The 19,635-nt window shown below is 46.2% G+C and overlaps 2 protein-coding genes across 4 annotated transcripts; both read left to right on the top strand.

Moving 5' to 3' along the window:
* The first annotated feature begins 2,643 nt into the window (after positions 1-2,643).
* tfr2 (transferrin receptor 2) lies at positions 2,644-9,253 on the top strand. 3 transcript variants are annotated; one of them, XM_085379136.1, is made up of 18 exons: positions 2,644-2,721; positions 3,295-3,330; positions 3,411-3,627; positions 3,702-3,885; positions 4,152-4,292; positions 5,140-5,248; positions 5,324-5,566; positions 5,647-5,786; positions 5,855-6,030; positions 6,107-6,226; positions 6,344-6,426; positions 6,505-6,568; positions 6,647-6,714; positions 7,783-7,853; positions 7,941-8,025; positions 8,103-8,327; positions 8,403-8,543; positions 8,625-9,253. In XM_085379136.1, the coding sequence occupies exons 2-18, from the start codon at positions 3,310-3,312 to the stop codon at positions 8,877-8,879; spliced, it is 2,343 nt and encodes a 780-aa protein (XP_085235262.1). In that variant the 5' UTR covers positions 2,644-2,721; positions 3,295-3,309; the 3' UTR covers positions 8,880-9,253. The 3 variants fall into 3 exon arrangements, with proteins under 3 accessions (XP_085235262.1, XP_085235257.1, XP_085235264.1); XM_085379138.1 differs by lacking the exon at positions 2,644-2,721 and adding an exon at positions 2,782-2,794; XM_085379131.1 differs by having other exon boundaries at positions 3,295-3,627.
* Positions 9,254-10,030: 777 nt separating this feature from the next.
* LOC146634755 (myelin-oligodendrocyte glycoprotein-like) lies at positions 10,031-14,641 on the top strand. The gene is made up of 4 exons (XM_085343494.1): positions 10,031-10,090; positions 12,294-12,638; positions 12,724-12,837; positions 14,135-14,641. Exons 1-4 carry the CDS (start codon positions 10,054-10,056, stop codon positions 14,191-14,193), a joined length of 555 nt encoding a protein of 184 aa, XP_085199620.1. The 5' UTR covers positions 10,031-10,053; the 3' UTR covers positions 14,194-14,641.
* The last annotated feature ends 4,994 nt before the right edge of the window (positions 14,642-19,635 follow it).

The raw sequence follows: 19,635 nt of genomic DNA, 5'->3' as shown, positions 1-19,635 counted from the left end.
GGCTTCGGAGCGTGTGTCGAGTAATGGAGGGGGCGTTTCCGCGAAGCGCGTATCGAGGCTTGCTTCATTTATGGGAGGAGCTGAAAATGATGACGTCCGAAGCCTCGCTGCCCGGCTGTACCACGTGACTGGTTCATGAAGTGGTTCGAACTTTGCCGCAAATAATCATTTTCCATACTGCCAGCATAAATATACACAGTATACTGCCATCACTACAATATAGATGTTTTACACACTCCTTTTGTTGTTGACATTTACAGGCTGTGTGCAAAATGCCACACTCTTCAAATTCATGCCAGCTATTATTTTTACGTCCAGTAGGTGTCCTGCTAGAGCAAATGAAGCTTCATGAAGCTTCGCGTTGGGGTGAACCAATTGGATGAAAAGCTTCAGTGCTTCATGGGGCTTCATCTGCCCATCACTAACTATAAGTATGTAACCTTGGTTTCTGGTTGTGGTGGTCTTACCTGGTTTCTTTTGGCTGTGGCTATACTTCAGACTACAGTTTATCTTAAAAATGCTTTTCCATATGTGATGGATGCATGCAACCACACAACTGAGATACTTAGTTACCTGACCTCCGCTCCAGTCCTTCCTGGTTTGGCTGAAAGAGGAGGCTGAGGGTGGAGCTGGTTTAAATGCAGAAGCCAATAAAGTGGAATGGACCATCTATTGTGATCATGCAGGGGGAATGGGGTTCTTCTTGAATGATGGTTATCTGTTATCTCTTTAGTTTTCACCTTTGGTGTATATAATGGTTTATTCATTTGCTATATAACTGGAGCTGTTTCTCATTGGGGCAGGTCAGTTTGTTGAGTTATGTTTTTGTTAAGTGATTTTTGAGTAGCGATCTGTTAAGTTAACCTCTTTTATGGGCCCACTTGGTTCTTAAAGACTTTATTTTTTGTTATTTTGAATTTTTGTAATCATCTTGTCCTTTTGGGGGGTATAATAAAACCCATTTTTTGAAGTTTACATTCGTGCCTGTGTGTTCCTGGCTGCTTGGTTCATGACACCATAATAAACACCAACATGACAGGACAGTGTGCACTCAGCTTTTACTTTGTTGACTCCTCAATGCACATGGCACAGGGGCCGTCACACCATAAACACTCCCTCCATAAACACGATGTAGGAACCAAGGTTACTTTGCAAAAAAGTGAGGCAAGTAACAATAAAGTCGTTACATAAACATTAAACACAAATGTGTGTAACATTACAAAATAATGTTGCATCATACATGTTTAATACTTGGCCAAAACGTAAATACATGTGCCATAACTACAGTTATAAATAGATCGTCGGTTACAACAGAACTGTCAGGTTCCACCAGTATTTCACACATTTATTCAACATTTATTTAACACTTAGATTTCAATCTTGAAATTTAATGATGATTTGGATGAAAAATCAACATTAATTCAATCTCAGCTTTTCCCAAAAGTCTCTGGGATCATCAAGATGTTTTTGGCACATCTGAGATGAGCCTTTAGTTTAATCTTGGAATTCTGCCATCCAGGCCATGTTGTTTGCTGCTTCTCTTTCTTCTTCATCTCATTTTTTAATTAGTTTGATGATCTGAAACTTTTAAATGTGACAAAAATACAAAAAAGGGAAAATCAGGGACAAGCACTGTTTCACATCACTGCACCTGAACGTAGGTTTGAAGAACCTCAAAGTCTGTTAGAGAGCTGAATCTGAGTTTAACCTGTTTGTTGCTCCAACCACAAACTGTCATCGAAGCCTGTCAGACATCAACGCAGCGGCTTACTGACCTCTGCCCCATGATGAAGGATGAGTGAAGCAGGCCTGCAGTGTGACATTATTTACTTATCTTTCTTATCATATAGCAGAGGGAGTTTTATTTTGAAAGTCCTGTCAGGGTTCAGTAGTTTGTAGTTTGGAGACAGAGCAGGACTGGAGCTGGTTCAGCCTCCCAGAGTCTGATGATGGTCCCACTGAGCTCACAGCAGAAGGATGACACCTTCACAGCTGCTCCACCCTTCACAGGAGGAACCCCACCTTTATCCAACCCCAAACTCCTCCACTGAGGTTTCACCAGATCACCTCTGCAGTTCTTCATCCATCCACCAGGTGTCCGCACCAGCAGTCCCAGATCACCTGACCATCTGTTCGGTGTTTCTTTATCAGATCTTTCTTTTCCATCCATGTGATCTTCATCAGGCTCTGATCAAAATGAGTTTTATATAATATGCTATTATTATTATCTCAGTTTGCTGTGTGTGTGTGTGTGTGTGTGTGTGTGTGTGTGTGTGTGTGTGTGTGTGTACGTACACGTTTTTACACCTGTCTGTCACCAGGAACCGCTCAGGCCCAACCAGGTGAGCTGCTTCCTGATGTCCTGAGCCTCTCATTGCTTTGTTTGGCTGTCAGGCTGGAGGGGGCGGAGCTCTGTGGGTGTTTGTGTTCTTTTCTCAATAAATCTGTGTCCACGGTCATGTGATCGGTTTCTTCTTTCAAACCCTGTAATGACAGAGAGCTGTTTTGGCTCTGCAGTGTGGGCGTGTGTTTACTTTGCTGTTAATAAAGTTAAGCAGATCAAACAGACAGCACACGCTGACCTCTGACCCCTGTGAGCAGCCAATCACAGCGGGCTGAGGAGTAAAAAAAAACAAAACCCGAGCTCATCCTGACCCATGATGAAGCTCTGGATCCTGAACTGAGAGCAGCCGGAGTCCAAACAGAGAGTCGGAGGTGAAGGTGAGAATCTCCTGTGTGTGTGTGCTGCCGACCCCATCAGGTTCCGATCCTGTGGTGCCGTCACTCACTGCTGGTGAGGGGCTTAGGTCAGATGAATAAGGTTATGAAGCTGCCTTAGCATGGTGCACAGAGAGCTCTGTAAGAGAGGAGAGAGAGGGTCAAATAGCTGAGTGGACAGCAAGCGTTATTTTCTGTGTTGCCAAGTTAAAGGCTTGGGGGGGAGCAGGTGAGTACAGTCTCCACACTGCTGAGGGTGATCTGCAGAGAACGGTGCTGCTACTCGAACCAGGCGTGTGAAGGACGGCTCAGCCCAGCAACCTCACCTGAGAGCACTTACAAGCAGAGAGAAAACTCAAACCTGCCGAGTCGTAGCAAAGCTACACATACAGAGACATTTTGGACTGGTGAAAATCTTCAGTTCTGTAAACTGAACTTTGTAAAAACTGTTAGAACAAAAGCAAAAATTAACACATAACCTCACATCCTCCAGACGCTTTTATTTCCAATCTCCTGAGACAATGAAGGTATATATTTTCCTGTTGTTGAGATTGTCCCTGTGTTTTGTGCCTGCAGAGCTGCATTGTTACCATGACTACCCACCTGACACAGGTGAGACACATGTGAAACACAGGTGAGACAAGCTCCGCCTCCTTTCGCCTGTTACCATGGTTATATCTTTCTCTCTGGAGGCTTCCTTGATGTCCGTCGACCACTCAGTGTCTGATGATGATGAAGAAGAGGAGGTGGGAGGTGCTCAGCGGACGGAGCTGCGGCTGGCGATATCAGAAGACGAGGAGGAGGCGGGACCTTTCAGTGACCTCACAGCTCTGGTGATGAGGTATCGTCATGGAGACCGGCGATGCTGTGTGCTGTTGTGTGTGGGCGGAGTCATCGTGTTCACCGCTGGTAAACAGATGCCAATCATTTTAACCGATTAGTCTCATCATGTGACTAAAGCCGGCATTGCTTCTCCCTTCCAGCGTTCCTATTGGCTTATGGGATCTTCAGTGGGCGGTACCACTGCTCACAAGCAGAGCAGGGGCATGAGCAGCAGCTGGGTGAGGCTAAAGCTCCTTCAGAAGGAGGGGCGGGGCTTTACTTGGGAGAGCTAAGATTGATGATGAGGAAGCTGCTACAGGATGAAGACATCCACAACACAGTCAGGTAATGTTCGCCACCATGGACCATAAAGGCACCAGATTATAAGGCAAAACAAGAACAGATCAATGAAGTATTCTGATTCTGAAACTAGCGAGCTAACTTCCTGCTAACTTGTAACTCTGTTAAACTTAATAAATTCCATTTTCATGGATGCCTGGATGTTAAACTTGATTGTTACACCTGGTAGAGCAGCAACGTTATTATTTTATTAACGATGAAAGAATTTAGTCGGGTCCTATTTAATAACTTCTGTGTGTATGTGTGATCAGTCGCGTGAGCCGGGCAGCTCATCCTCCAGGCTCCTCGGAGGGTACCTCTCTGGCCTCAGAGATCCTGCAGCGCTTCAGAGACCTGCAGATGGACCACACCTGGACTGAGTCGCTATACGCCACGCTGCAGTTCCCCGACAGGTAAGAGTCAGAGAAGCTCCCCCACATTCAGGACAGACCAGCAACAAAATAACCTATCATACACTTAACATGTCACATCAGGATACTTTTGGGTCTTAAATGGATGCAGCTGGTTGAAGCTCAGCGCGAGTAAAGTCCCAGCACATCCTGGTTCTTTCACTTATTGAAAGAACCATTGCTTTGAACATGTGGTCAGGCTCTGGAGCTGATTTGGAACCAGCTGATCCAGGACCAGCTGAATTAAAACTTTAACAAAAAAAGCTTTATTTTTCCTGCACCGTAGTTACTGGGTGACGGTCAGGCCCCATCTTATCTTAATGAGCTTTTTATAAAAGCTCATTAAGATAAGATGGGGCCTGATTATTTAAGACCTTGTATGTGAGGAGCAGGATTTTGAATTCAATTCTGGATTTAACAGGAAGCCAATGAAGGGAAGCCAAAACAGGAGAAATATGCTCTCTCTTTCTAGTCCCTGTCAGGACTCTTGCTGCAGCATTTTGGATCAGCTGAAGGCTTTTCAGGACATCCTGATAATAATGAATCACAATAGTCCAGCTTGGAAGTAATAAATGCATGAACTAGCTTTTCAGTATCACTCTGAGACAGGATCCTCATATGTTTTTAATGAAATCACTTCTGAAATGTTTCCAAAGCAGTGACTTGATCAGAACAAATGAGAATGACTCTGTAATAACAGTGAGAACAGCAGAAAAGGACTAACGGCTGGATTTAAAGACAGAAACCAAACCCACATTTACACACAGCTCATTATAAAGAGCTATTTAACATTTCAGCAGTGCTCTAATTTGACCACCAGAGGGTGCTACATTCATTTATTTGTGTGCAGGTCTCAGAGGAGCTCTCTGAGCTTGGTGGACTCTGCAGGTCGGGTCTCAGAAGAGATTCCTCTCAACCCTTCTGACTACTGCCCGTACAGCTCCACAGGAAATGCCACAGTGAGCCAACCAGAAAGGAAGTATCTGTCACCATGGTAACCAAAGTCCCAGTTATTGATGTATGTCTCTTTGCAGGGGGGTGTGGTCTATGCCAACTATGGCCGACCGGAGGATTTTAAATGGCTGAAACGTGAGGACGTGTCTGTGGCTGGCTGTGTGGTGGTGATGCGTGTTGGGGGCGGGGTCAGTTTTGCGGAGAAGGTCTGGTTGGCTGAGAAGAACGGGGCGAGTGGAGCTTTGATCTACCCTGACCCTGCTGATGTGCCGCAGGACCCTCGCCGCCTTGGCCTGAACACACACACTGCTGTGTCTGAACATGTAACACACACACAAACAAACATTATCCACGTCTCCTGGCCAATAAGCATCCTCATCTCCCTTCTGTTGTCCAATCACAGGTCCACCTAGGGTCAGGGGACCCCTTCACCCCTGGCTTTCCCTCCTTCAATCACACTCAGTTCCCGCCCATTCAGTCCTCCGGTCTGCCACTCATTCCAGCCCTGCCAATTACTGCCACTGTGGCCTCCAAGCTGCTTAGGTAAGCCCCACCCCTCAGGTAACCTGCCCAGGTGTGAGTGTGACTCACAGTGCTGTTCTGTGTCTCAGCCAGCTGACAGGTCCGTCCTGTCCTCGGCCCTGGCAGGGTCGGCTGCCGTACGTGCGCTGCGTTGTCGGTCCCGAGTTCAGTAACGGACGCAGAGTCCAGATGTCGGTTCAGAACGTGATGAAGCCGATCCTGCTCAACAACATCTTCTCATCACTGGAAGGCAGAGTGGAGCCAGGTACGCTCTGCTGACTACAAACACAGACAGGTGAATGTGCCACAGTGGTAAACCTCAGTATCTCCCTCCCTGTCAGACCAGTACATCATACTGGGAGCTCAGAGGGACTGTCTGGGTCCGGGAGCCGTGAAGTCCGGAGTTGGAACTGCGATCCTGCTGGAGCTGGCTCGAACCTTTTCAGCCATGGTGAAGAAGGGTAAGACTCGCCTGGATGCATGTGTGCTTACTGTGGTGGTGGGAGCTGAAATGATGCTGGCATTACTTTGGTGTGTTGATTCCTCTTATTTGTCTGAACTGATGGATTCGTTTACAGGTTTCAGTCCAAGACGCAGCTTGTTGTTTGTCAGCTGGGATGCTGGAGACTTTGGGAATGTTGGAGCAACCGAATGGCTTGAGGTTCAGTCACAGAAAATACAAACCAAACCAAATTTAACAGTTTATCAAAATAACTGCCTGACCTTGGACCTTTGACAGGGTTATCTGTCCATGCTTCACCTGAAGGCTGTGGCCTACTTCAGTCTGGACCAGGCAGTCATGGGTAACAGAGCTTGAAGCCAATCAGAAAGCATTTTCTTTGCTAACCAAACACGGTGTCTTATGTTGTCCTTCTCATCAGGTGATGAGGTCCTGTCAGCTTACACCAGTCCTCTCCTGGTTGACCTGCTGGACGCTGCCATCAGACAGGTGTGTGTGATACATCTGTGATGCATTAATACTGTGGTCACACAGCTGGATGGAGCTCATCGCCCTCACACATTTATTAAAAAAAAATAATGTTGATCCCATTTTTCTGGACCCGGAGTCCCTCAGGGATCTATACATGGACAACAGCTGACCTTTGTGTGCATGCTATGGCGATGACACACTCATTTGCAATAAACACTTTAAAAATACCAAGGTTTTAATATAATATATGAATTGAACCCCAAGATTTAGTTCTTCTGTCCATTTTGTGTGGCTGAAGTATAATTGTTGGATCATCTATGTATGCACGGTTGAGATTATTGTTTTTGAGTTGGGAACGATCCCAGACAAGCCCCAATCATGTAACAGTAAAAGCATGAATCTGTGACCACACTACAGTTAAATGTATCTACAAATAGCTTTTATTCACAAAGGTGAGTCTGTCTGTGAGACCACAGTCTGTGCCATTGCCTTTGAAAGACTAAATTACTGGACAGACAAAGGCCTTATTTTCCAGCCTCTCTTAACCATTTATCAACCAAGAATCATGCAAGCCTGGGATTATTTTCTAACTTTGGCTGTTAAATGAAAAATAAATCATCCTCATGTTTCAGAAAACGTTTTAATTTTTTCTCTAGCCCATAATGGTTGAAGAGTAGGGTCATGTGAAGTGTACATTAGGCCTTGTGCTACCATGATACACTAAATATTCCCATAAACCTCATCTTCTCAAACAGAAATAGAGTCACACTCATTTAAAGACTGCTTGGGCCCATCAGTTGAATAGAACAGAATAGAATTTACCTTTATTGTCATTGCACATGTCACAAGTACAAGTCAACGAAATGCTGTTTGCATCCATCCAGAAGTGCTTTGGCAATAATATAGATATATTACATTATATGGATCTATTATAGGTATGTTAGCATGTACACGGTATGAAGATGTTATGAATATGCTATAACTATAAGTATGTACAGGCTGTGGTAAATAAAGGGTTAACCGGAACTATCAATTGATTACCAAACCACATGATGCTGTGCATGAGTGGGCCTTCATGTGTTCCAGGTGGAGCATCCCAAACATGCAGGTCAGAGCATCTACAGCCAGGCGGAGAGAGATGGAGGTAGCTGGAGGATGTGAGGACACACACACACACACACACACACACACACACACACACGTTACTGTGATGACGCCTGACTGAGCTGCTGCTGTCTCCTCAGTACGAAGCCACTGTATCTGAACAGCGGCGCTTTCAGCTTCACGGCGTTTGCAGGAGTTCCAGCCATGGAGCTCAGATTCACAGAGGTACACGTTACACACCAACATCATACATACTCACTGTCATGGTACATGATGTCATGTTATCCGTGTCACATGTTCAGGAGCGAGCATATCCATTCATCAACACGCCATTGGACAGTGTCTCACGCCTGCAGGAGGTGCTGGGGGGTCGTCTGGGGGTCACGGGGCGGAGCTTAGGGGAGCTGGTGGGGGAAATGGTGCTGCGATTGGCCCACGACCACATCCTGCCGCTGCGCATCACTTCCTACGCCCAGACAGTGCTGCAGTTCAGTGCTCAGCTCAACAAACACTCTGCTGAGCTGCAGGTAGCTCACCTGTGTGAGTGTTTCTACACATGTTTGAACCTGTCGCTGTCATGTGACCTCTGTGTGTGTGTCCAGTCCAGAGGTTTGTCTCCTCAGTGGGTCTTCAGCGCTCGAGGAGATTACAGCCGAGCGGCAGAGACGCTGCAGAGAGCCATCGACTACAGCGACCTGCACGAGCCCACCATAACACGCTTCTACAACACTCGCATCATGAAGGTACGAGTGCTGCAAACAGTACTGGAACAGCTGAATCGTGGAGACACGAGCCCTGCACGTCTTCTCATGTGTGTCCTGCAGGTGGAGTACTACTTCCTGTCTCAGTACGTGTCTGCAGTTGAGACGCCATTCCGTCATGTGATCCACGGCCGCGGCAACCATACTCTGAGTGCGCTCACTGAGCACTTGGGCCTGCTCACCTCTGACCCCGGACGCTTCGACGAGAGCAGCTTCAGACGGCAGCTGGCGCTGTTCACGTGGACGCTGCAGGGCGCCGCCAACGCTCTGAATGGAGACGTGTGGAGCATCCACAACATGCACCGCTTCACCCACTGAGGCCTGCTCCAGAGTGATTGATTATTAATTATCGATCAGTATCTATTTATGTGCAGATATGAGTTTGCAGTGCAGACATTCAGGTCAATGATTGTTCATCAATCCTTTCACTGATTTCACTTCCATTAAAGTGTTTTACAGACAATGAGATTCTTTATCTTTCCTTTCACCTCCCAAACAGGAAGTTAACATCAGTGACATCATCATTATCATCATCACCAGCTGTCTAGCTCATATCAGTGGTATTCTTCGTGCCCATTGGTTGATGCATGTGGCTCAGAGACTGGCAGCTGCTGTTTTATAAGTTCAGACCAACTTTAACAGGTACCATGATAGTAAATCCACAGCAGTTATGGCGCCCTCTGGTGGTAGCTTTCAGCATGGTCACTGCTGGCTACACAGACAGTGCTACGAATGAAAGAAATCAAAGTGGCAGCAGTTCAGCTGGACACAAATCAGTCTCCATCTATTGATTCTAGTGATGTTCTATCAGGTTTTAAAGCACGCTGATATCCTGCTGCTGTTGAGTGCACAGTGGTGGGTGATGTAATGAAGGCGAGGAAGTGTGACACACAGAGCTGAAATATGTTGAACTATGAATCTGGTAGAGATCAAAACTGCTACACAACTGTTGTTACTTCAATATATAAGTGAACACAGTTTATGGTCTGTTGAGTGGAACAGAGACAGCTGATAACCTCTGCAGTGATGACTCCCAGCAGAATCTCTGACTGCAGTTTCAGGTTTATGATGCTCAGGTTCATTTTATTTTATATTATGCTGGTTACAAATTAGACATCACAGCTTCATTAATGGATCAAACCACAGAGCTCATCAGAGTGTCGGGCTCCCACCAGAGCTCTGAACAAACACCATGCTAACATGTGTTACAGGTACAGTGAGGCTTATCTCCACCCTTCCTATGGTAAAGAGCGTGTATGCCCTCCACCTCTCTGCCCCTGTGCAGCATGTTCAGCGGTGCTTTGTGTCAGACTGGACCAAGTCGTGCTGTGCAGTTCATCCCTTTCACTATTCTGGGGTTCACTGTAATATGGGTGGTGGTCCATGCTTTCCTGCATTCCACTTCCTGTCCTGCCTCTCTGAATGATGAGACCAGGGAACTGGGAGGAGGATCAGCTGGGTCACACAAACACTCTTTAACTGGACTCTGAGAATGAAGCTGAGGCTGCTGTTTGTGGTCCTCCTGCATGGTAGGAACACACACACACACACACACACACACACACACACACACACACACACACACACACACACACACACAGTGGTGTCAAGACTTATTATTCTGCAATGACTATGTTCAGAGTTTGTTGAAATTTTCTTCTTTCGTGTGTGCACATGTTTGTATGTCTGTGTGCTTTTGCATGTTTATGTTTTGTGTAGGTGCATGTGTGTGCAAATGTGTGTTTGTGCATGTTAGAAGAAGAGGTCTGCTGAGTGTAATGGCTGCAGATCTGAGCGGTCGGTCTGGAATCAGTTTAGAGTGGAGAACTTTATGTTTTTATTCTACTTATTTTTGATGTTATTATTGTTCGTCGCTCTTGAGGATGAACTTAACTTTGGGACAGTCATCTGAGGACAGACTGAGGTCACATGACACGTGTTAGACGGCAAGATGATCTGTGGGAGTCGATTCTTGTGTAGGCAATTATGGTCATCATCATCTGTGTGCACACATGTTGAGACACATGATTAAGTCCCGCCCACCTGTGCTGATGGTTGGCCGCGTGTCAGCGAGCGCCTGTTCTGCTGTGAATGGAGACATTTCTCTCTATGAACACAACAATGAGTGCAGTTTGTGTGGAGCTGTGTTCTGTCCTGCTGGATGAATGTGTGCTCTGTGAGGCCTCCACCCTCTTGAGCTCTGCTCTCCACCCACTGCTGACTCGCACAGAGCTTCTTTGTCCTGCATCTGTGGGAAAGACAGGTCTATGAGTCTCACTGATGATACCAATCAGATCAACAGCCACTGATCAATGGCCATGAGTCCCATTCACAGAGAGTTGGGGAATGGCTGCAATCACAGCATGTAAGATGGTGACAGATGGACCCTTAGGCCCCTCCTCCATTCAGAGATGGTCTTTCCCTTTTCACGTAAATGGCCTCCTTGACTCCGCCCTCAAACCAGCGTCCCTCCCTGTCCAGGATGTTACATCCTCAACATTGAAAGTGTCCACTGGCCTGTAGGTGTGAACAGACTGCAGAGTCCTGGCCTGACGAGGCGGCTCTGCTGTGTTGTGTCATTGGCTTCGCCAGAGGTTGTTTGGTTCCCCCGATGTATAAATCCTGCCAATCCTCCTGCACTTAACAGCGTACAATATGTTACTCTGTTTGTGTCGGGGACCCGATCCTTGGGCTGGACCAGTTTTTGTCCAGCGTGTTTTGGGGTTTAAAAGCCACAGAGACCTGGTGTTAGAAAAAATGCGTCTCAACTTCTCCAATACTCCTGACACATATGGGATCACTACAGGTTTTCTTTTAGGCAGCGGTTGTCCTTCTCTCCTGGATCAGCTGGAGCTTTCTTTAGGTGCCTTTCCAGCTTTGACAAAAGTCCAGCTGGGATAACCACATTTACTCAGGGTCCTCCTGACGTGATGTTCTTGTCCTTCCCTGGCCGTTGTGTCTGTGGGGATGGTGTTCGCTCTGTGTGTTAGCATGCTGATGAGGACCCTGATGAAGGCCACAAGCCGAAAAGCGTTGGTCTTACCTTCAAGTGTTGCTGGAGTTTCTGTATTGTGATCTTTTTCACCCTCTTCATCCACCTTGGAAGTAGGTGAAGTTGTGCCAGAAATTTTTGCTTGTAGCATCCTGATGACACCCAGTTTATGCTCCAGTGGATGATGAGAGTCAAACCTTAAATACTGATCCGTATGTGTAGGTTTACGGTACACGTCAGCTTTTAGATGTCCCCCATTACTGATGGAAATCTCACAGTCTAAGAAGGCTAACCTGCCTCTTTTCATATCCTCCCTGGTGAATTTGATGTGTCGGTCCACCGAGTTAATGTGATCCGTGAAATGCGGTACGTCTTGAGATTTGATTTTCACCCAGGTGTCATCCACATATCTGAACCAATGGCTTGGTGGTGTTCCAGGGTAGATTAGCTAAGCCCTCTTTTCCACTTCTTCCATGTACAAATTGCCCACAGTGCGTGAACTGGGGAACCCATGGCACACCCAATGGTTATCTGATCAGTGGTCATGACAATATGCATTTTAATGATGAAGGAACTGACCTCCCTGCCTATTGTTCATTCAGTGGGCAGGTTTCAGTTATTGTGCAAATGTACTGTTTATAAGGTTTGAGAAACCTGCAGTCAGCTGAGACTGAAGAAGTCTCCCACTGAAGAACAGATTCAACTTTGTGGAATCACCCGTTTCATGTTTCTCTCCTCAGTTTCTCAGCATGCCTCAGGTGTGGAGGTGTATGAGGGGGTGGATTCTGTCCTGCTGCCCTGTCAGGTAGCAAAGGATGTTTCCAGCGACACCACAGCAGCAGTGTGGGACCGTGATGAGTTCAAGAAGCCAACAGTCCACGTGCGTCTGCAGAGCGGAGATGAGCTGAAAGAACAAAACCATCGTTACTCCAACCGAACATCAATGAGAGCCGACGCTCTGCAGACTGGAGACCTCAGCCTCACTCTGAGGAACCCTACAGTCTCTGACAGTGGAACCTACACCTGCACCACCCGGAAGTATGGACGAGATCTGAGGCGGACAGAAGTATACCTGAGGGTCAAAGGTCAGTGCTGTGAACAGTCAGAGCAGAAGTGAACTCTGATTTGAATCATGTTCGATGATGGTGTGGTTGTTTGTGTTGATTACAGAACCTCCACTCTGGCCCTGGGTCCTCGCAGTTGCCCTGCTTCTCCTGGTTGTCCTGATTGTTGCCTTTGGCGTCATCCTGTATTGTGAACATAAAAGGCTTAAAACTGTAGAAGGTACGTCAGTGTGTTATAAAGTGTGCACGGTTTACAGTGAGCTGAGATTCAGTGGCTTCACCCTCCTGTTTGGTGCAGTAAAGAAATTCTGCTGAACTTAATCGGTGATGTTTTAGTTCCTTCTTCCTTCACGTTTCTTCCAAGCATTACCTCTGAAGGTAGTGAGATCTGCTTGTCATCACCCACCTGTGTTAATCACTGACACAATCAACGGAGACATGAAACTGTAAATCTGCTGCTTCTGTAATCGGGCCTGATGTAGCTGAGAGGGAAATTCATTAGAAAGAACTTCCACAGGTAAATACATAAAAAGAAGAAGGTGGAAAAGCATGTGAAGAGTTACACCAAGTAACATTAGAACAACTTTTTCGGGCGGAGCTGCTCATTTCTGCTCCACAGGTAACGACACCTGCTGAAGCAGTGGACAGCACTGCGCCCCAGTATGATCCATACCTACAGGTTAAAGAAGCTGACCGCACTCCATGATTGTCTGGCAGGACAAATGAACCAGCCGCTAATGGATGAGACACACCTGGAATAACTGACTGAAGGCTGGACAGTCCTGATCCCCAAGGATCCCCTGAAGGGACCGGTCCCACCCAACTACAAGATGATAACCTGCCTCAGTACCACATGGAAGCTCCTGTCAGACATCATAGAGGCTAAGATTGTCATGTGAGGTTATGCAGCCTGCATGTGGACCCAAATCCAGACACTCGTGCACAAAAAAAAAAACTTAGAATGGCAGCTTTATTTGCTGGAAAAACATCCATCATAACATAAACTCACAGAAAAACAAACCAAAACCTTGAGTATGAAACACAGAACTAAAACTGAAACCAGAAACAAAGAGATGCTTACAGCACATAAGGAGGTACGACGTGACAAAGGAAAACACAGGGCTAATATACACAAGGGAGTAACGAGTGAATGGGAAACAGAAAGAACCCAAACAGGGATCCTAGAGTACTTAGAGCTGTATCAACAGGGACCTTAGAGCCTTCATCAGGCGTCACAAGCACATGTTGCATTTACCAGGGACAGCTGCATATATCTACTGAGGTACAATAATCCAGGGTTAGTTCATTCGTAATATTGGACAGTGTGTGAGACACAGTGGAATTTGTGCTGTCACTAGTATTAGATATTGCTCTGAATAATCGTAAAGTTTGAAGCTGGTAGCTGATGGCTCTTAAAGACTTTCTTCTTCATCTCTCTCTCTGATGACATCTCTAATCTTTAAATCATGTGACATGTGTGACTGGGTCATGTGACGTTATGTGTTTGTCTTCATCAGCTCAACTCGTCAGTAACCCAAGGCAGACAGGGCTTCGCTGGCCATTTGGACAAAGATGACTCCTTTCCTTCGGTGAGAAATCGAAGAGTTTGAGGGGTCTGTTAGTCCGAATGAAGAACGAGGAGCTGATGAGTGAGGAGAAGACGTGAAGCTCACACCTCCACTCTGACAAGATCATGTGTGTTTCTGCTGCTCAGTGAAGCTCAGTGATGCTCTGAGAACACGAGCTTGAAGATGTTTGTTCTTCCTTTACTAACAGCTAACGAATAAGCCTCAGTGAGATGTTCTACCTGGAACATGTTTCCACATGGAAGGTTCCCTGTAATGTTATGTCTGCAGAATGAGATGAAGCACAGAGTACAGAGTGTGAGAGGAAGCTTGTTCACCAGTCTGACAGTTAAGATTCATTCAAACATTCACACCAGGCTGACACTGTGTGGACACTTCACAAGGAAAATATGTGCTCTGTTTTTAGTGTGATACAAGAATACAGCTGTTTACTAAATCATGTCACAGGATCTGTTATTGATGCTCATCAGAAAGTTTAGGCCTGGGTCATCTCACTGAGGTCTAAGTGATAGTCTGGGAATGTTGATGCCATTTTCCAAAGAAATGATTGTTCAGGAGGAGGTGACTGTGAGATAGAAAGCTCAGAGTTATTGCACCTGCTGTCTGGAACAGGACCCAGATGTTTCTCTAACATTATAACCTCATAATGACGACGATGCAGAGTGTGTTGTTCCTCAGACAAAAGCTGCAGACTGTCAGGAACCATCAGCGCTTCAGACCAGATCAGCTTTTTGATTTTTAACAAACCACAGAAAAGAAGAATATGCTTTCATGATTAAAAAGGAAGTGGTCCCAAGGATGTATGTATGCAGCAGCAAATCCACAACAAAGGTTTGAAAACTGAATATCAAAAATCCAAACTACAGCAGACAACCTGACAAAGAATTGAGAGGAAAATGAGACACAGGTCAACAGGATCAAACTAATAAGTCACAGGGGAACTAAACACAATGCACAAACTACACATGAAATCAAAAACATTAGTGTAACAGGAGATGTAACCTCATTGTATTTTAGTCACAGTGCATTCAGAACATTTGTTTATCTATCTGTGAGGGTTTACTGACAGAAAGTAGACGTTGACTCTGTGTGTGGACCGCTCACTTTACTGTCTGGTTTCATGTAAAGATGAAGCAATGTGCTCATGAATTCTGCTTTTCAATTCGTCCATTGGACGTATTTGAGGAAAATGATGGTCTCTGAGCTGTTTCTCATCTTCAGCTTCATAATAACAGATTCTCTGTGGGGTTCAGGTCAGGAGAGCTGACCAATCAACCACTGTAATAAGCATTTGGTTTAGTGTGTCTGTGAGCAGCTTTTTAATAAAGACTTTGAATGAAAAGCAGAGTCAGTTTGATTTGTGCACACAAACATCACAGACACCCGTCTGTGCTCAGAACCTCCAATCAGAGCAGGAGAAACTTTCATTCACAATTAAGTTTTATTAAATATTATTTACATACATTTCTGCAGTTTGTTTTCAGGGCTCCATAATATTTGGGACACAGCAGTGATGTGTTTCACAGGCTAAAAACGCACAGGAATAGTTCTCTCAACCAGAATAAACTGGTTTCCAACTTTAATCCGTGAAAACTTTCCAGTCTGTCAGTTCAGGCATGAAATGAATGCTAAGGCAGAACACAAGCAAACATGTGGAGTGGAGAGAGTAGACTGTTACTGTGAGCACAGTGAGACTTTCTTAGTCACACTACTGAAGGCTTCTACAACAGCCAGCATCAGGAGGGCAGAGATACAGTGAAGACACATGGGCACTAGGGGGCAGCAGAGTGTCAGCATGCTCAGTGTGGTAACAGGGAAGGCGGAGTTTAAAAATGCAGCAGTGTGAATTAATTTCCTTGGTTAGTGTAGTCGGCTGCACTTTTCAACCATCATCAGTTCTGTATCAGAAAACAGCTGAATTACTCTCCAAAAACAATGTAATATATATGTGTTGTACAAACCCCAGAGCACTGTAATTAGGGCACACACAAACATTAGTGAAGGAACATTTAACTTGTGTATAAAAAGTACAAAAAGTGAAACAGATTTAAAAAAAAAAAAAAAAAAAAAAAAAAAGAAACACAAAACCCTGTGCTCTGATTTGGTGTCACAAGTTTGAGAACAGTTTACCAGCAAATACAATGCTGAACTCTGAATGATTACAGTGTTGTTCAGGCCCTTGGTAACAATTATATTAGTAAGCGTGGTTCATAGGTCACTCCAACTATCACCAAGGAATCGATCAGCAGTGCTTGGAGACCTCCACAGTCATTCTGAAGGACTTTCACTGGCTGGTAATCTTCATCAACAAGTGGTTTATAGCTGTGACCCAGAAGATTCTGAAAAACATCATATCACCTTCATGTCTTTAAGTGTTACCCCGTGTGTCAGAAATATGTTTGAAACTGATTATTATCATTGTAGTCACAACTTTGTGTTTTTGTAGTTGTTTCGAGAACAAACTACATGTGGGCAGGTAAAAACGGACCAATCAGTTCTGAGGCCACCAAACCAAAGTGACACTGGAAGAGGTCAATCAATCAAAGCTTTATTCGCCACATGCAGGTTGCCCTGCAGTGAAATGCCCCCCCCCCCCACGACCTTACACACACAACACAGACATTACATGGGGATACAAGTCGGAGATCGGTAGCGTTACCGAAAAACACTGAAATGTACACTACAGTGGGAAAGCACAAGAGGAAAAAAAGAGACCTCTACTCATGCTGTGCTTCCATGGTAGGACAGCACAAAAAGCACATAAATGTCCACAGCACAACTTTGTGAAAGACATGACAAGCCACAGGATTGGGTGGGGGCTGAGGAGTAATCCGAAGCGAACACAGCAGCCGCCCTGCACAGCGCTACCATTCAAACAAGCATCGAAGGCGTTTGGAAAGGGAGGGGTATGAGTGTGTGCTTATCAGTGTAAGTGTATGTGTGTCCGTGTCCAGAGTTCAGCTGGACAGTGTCCTTCGCCCCGCCAGGCTAAGTAAACAGTCTACCAGCCAACCCAGGTGGCCTTGTAGGGAATGGGAAGGAACAGAGTAAACAGTCGTTATCAGGGAGTTGTTGTTCGGCTCCAGCCTTGAGCCCACAGCTGGCACCGAAGGGGTAGCCGCATTATGATGGTGATTTTTCTTTTACAAACAACTCATGAGAATTTCAAGCTGTTTTTAACACTCCGACACTGGTCTCTCAGTCTCCCGTTAATAGCTGTGAGCTTCTCCGTGATGTTATCAGCCGTCGATTCTGTGGTCTTGTCACTCTTTTTTGCTCACATAGCAGATTCTGAGACCTCACGACCGCAGCCAACTGATCCGAGGTGTAATCCAGCTCCGCCCAGAGTTGTTGTTCTGAGTTGATTCTTTCCTGATGTAATCCAACATACATACGCTCAAAGGTGTTAATCTGAGCATTCACTGCAGTCGTAAGCGCCTCCAAGCTCTTAACCATGCTGCCTTCAGTGAGCCCTTTCTGAGAAGTCGCACTTGTCGTTCCAATCCCAGCGGGCAGCCTGGTGGGGGTTTGAACAGCCGGTTCCTCTCTCTTAATTCTCCGATAACCGAGGGCCAAGCCAGCTCCGATCAGCTATCATAGTTCCGAATAGGTAGATATCTTCAGCGTCCTCGATCAACAGTCCCGCCAGGCACACGATCCTCTGCCACCCGTCCATCGTGTATCCGGTAGGGAAAGTTCCTCGGGTTCTCCTGAGCCCAGACTTCTCATTGAGAAAAGGGTGTCAATAGCATTCAGAGACCAGTTGATCAAATCCATAATTCTCTTTTAGGTTTTAGACACAGACTGTGAGAGACTGTTCCAGGGAGAGTAATAAAAAAAACAAAACAAAAAAACACGCGAGACAAGATTAGGACATGAGGAGCTAAGCAGGGAAGAAAAAGTGCGACCACCTTCGCTGAGAGCCAAAGAGAAAGCGTGAAGCTGAGATGGTGTATATATGTGCAGAGCAGAGAGAGTGGATGTAGTGAGCGAAGAATGATGAAGACTAAACTTAAAGGACAGAAGAGGAAATAATGTGAGTGAAGTTGCCCCCCCACCTTCTTCAAATCCATCATGGCACACCCACGTTTCTGCCTGTACTCACCCTTATGCAAAATAGGTGGAATTAAGACACAGTTCCAAAAGCAAACACAGTTGATCAGTGCTGAGAGTGGTCCTGTTCCTGAGCTTGGGGTGATCCTGTAATCTCTTATTGTTAGGATGCCTGGGTCGTCGACCCAGGGTTTTTGAGTTTATGATATTATTTATACTTTCTAGTCTTTGGTTTCTTTGAGTTCTGTCTTATGGCTTATGTCTCTGTCTTCTTTAGTTGCTCTGTCTCCCCTATCACCTGCATCCCCTTGTCTAGTTCGAGTCTCTGTGTATCCTTAGTTGCTATATCCCCGTGTTCAGTCAGTGTTTGTGTCTGCCCTGGTCCCACGTCTCTGTTCCCTCTGTTACAGTGCGTGCGAGTCTGTGTCTTTGTTCAGTCTGTGTTATGTGTTTCCTGTTTTACTTTGAAGGTTTCTGTCTTATCTCAGTGTGTTCAGTTTACGCTTCCTTTTGTCTCCCTGCTGTCTGTTCCTGCACGTCCTGCCCGGCCTGCACGTCCTGCACATCCTGTCCGGCCTGCTCGTCCTGCACGTTCTGTCCGGCCGATGACTGGACGTCGTTGCCGTCATGGACAGCCCTCGGAACTACGCCGCCGTCATGGACGGCCCCCTGAAATACTCTTCCACCAGTGCCTCCTGCCCGCCCGCCCGGCCTCCTGACCTGCTCGGTCGCCGTCGCTGCCTCCCGCCCGGCCGGCCTCCTGATCTGCTCAGTTGCCACCGGTGCCTTCTGCCTGGCCGGCCTCCTGAACTGTTTTCTGGGCTCTTGGACCATCAGCCTCCGGGCCGCCCCCTGAACTGCCCGGGATTGGACTATTGTGCTGTCAGCCTCCGGGCCGGCCCCCCTGAACTTTGAGACTATTGCCTGGGCCTCTGCGCCTTTCGTGAGCTCTTTTGTTTGTTTGCTTTTGGACTTTGCCTGGGCCTTGGTGCTGTTGTTTTGGACTTTGTTCCTGTTTTTTGTTCTGTTGCTTTCCGGGCTCCAGTGTTTTGCACTTTTTGTTTTGTTGTTTCTGGCTCCTTGTTTTGTTTCGAGCCCTCCATCCTGTTTCCCCCGCCGCCCACCCTGGTTGGGTTGTTTGTTTTATTTTGATGTTTTGGTTTGGGCTGTCTGGAAGCCAGCCCTTGGGGGGGGGGGGGGGGGGGGTACTGTTAGGATGCTTGGGTCGTCGACCCAGGGTTTTTGAGTTTATGATATTATTTATACTTTCTAGTTTTTGGTTTCTTTGAGTTCTGTCTTATGGCTTATGTCTCTGTCTTCTTTAGTTGCTCTGTCTCCCCTATCACCTGCATCCCCTTGTCTAGTTCGCGTCTATGTGT

The sequence above is a fragment of the Diplotaxodon limnothrissa genome, linkage group LG3 (genome assembly GCF_057381915.1).
Source record: "Diplotaxodon limnothrissa isolate DT_005_m linkage group LG3, D_limnothrissa_male_GT1.1, whole genome shotgun sequence".
In the NCBI taxonomy this organism is placed as follows: domain Eukaryota; kingdom Metazoa; phylum Chordata; class Actinopteri; order Cichliformes; family Cichlidae; genus Diplotaxodon; species Diplotaxodon limnothrissa.
Note: the sequence above shows the minus strand (reverse complement) of the source record. Positions and strands in the feature narration are given on the sequence as shown.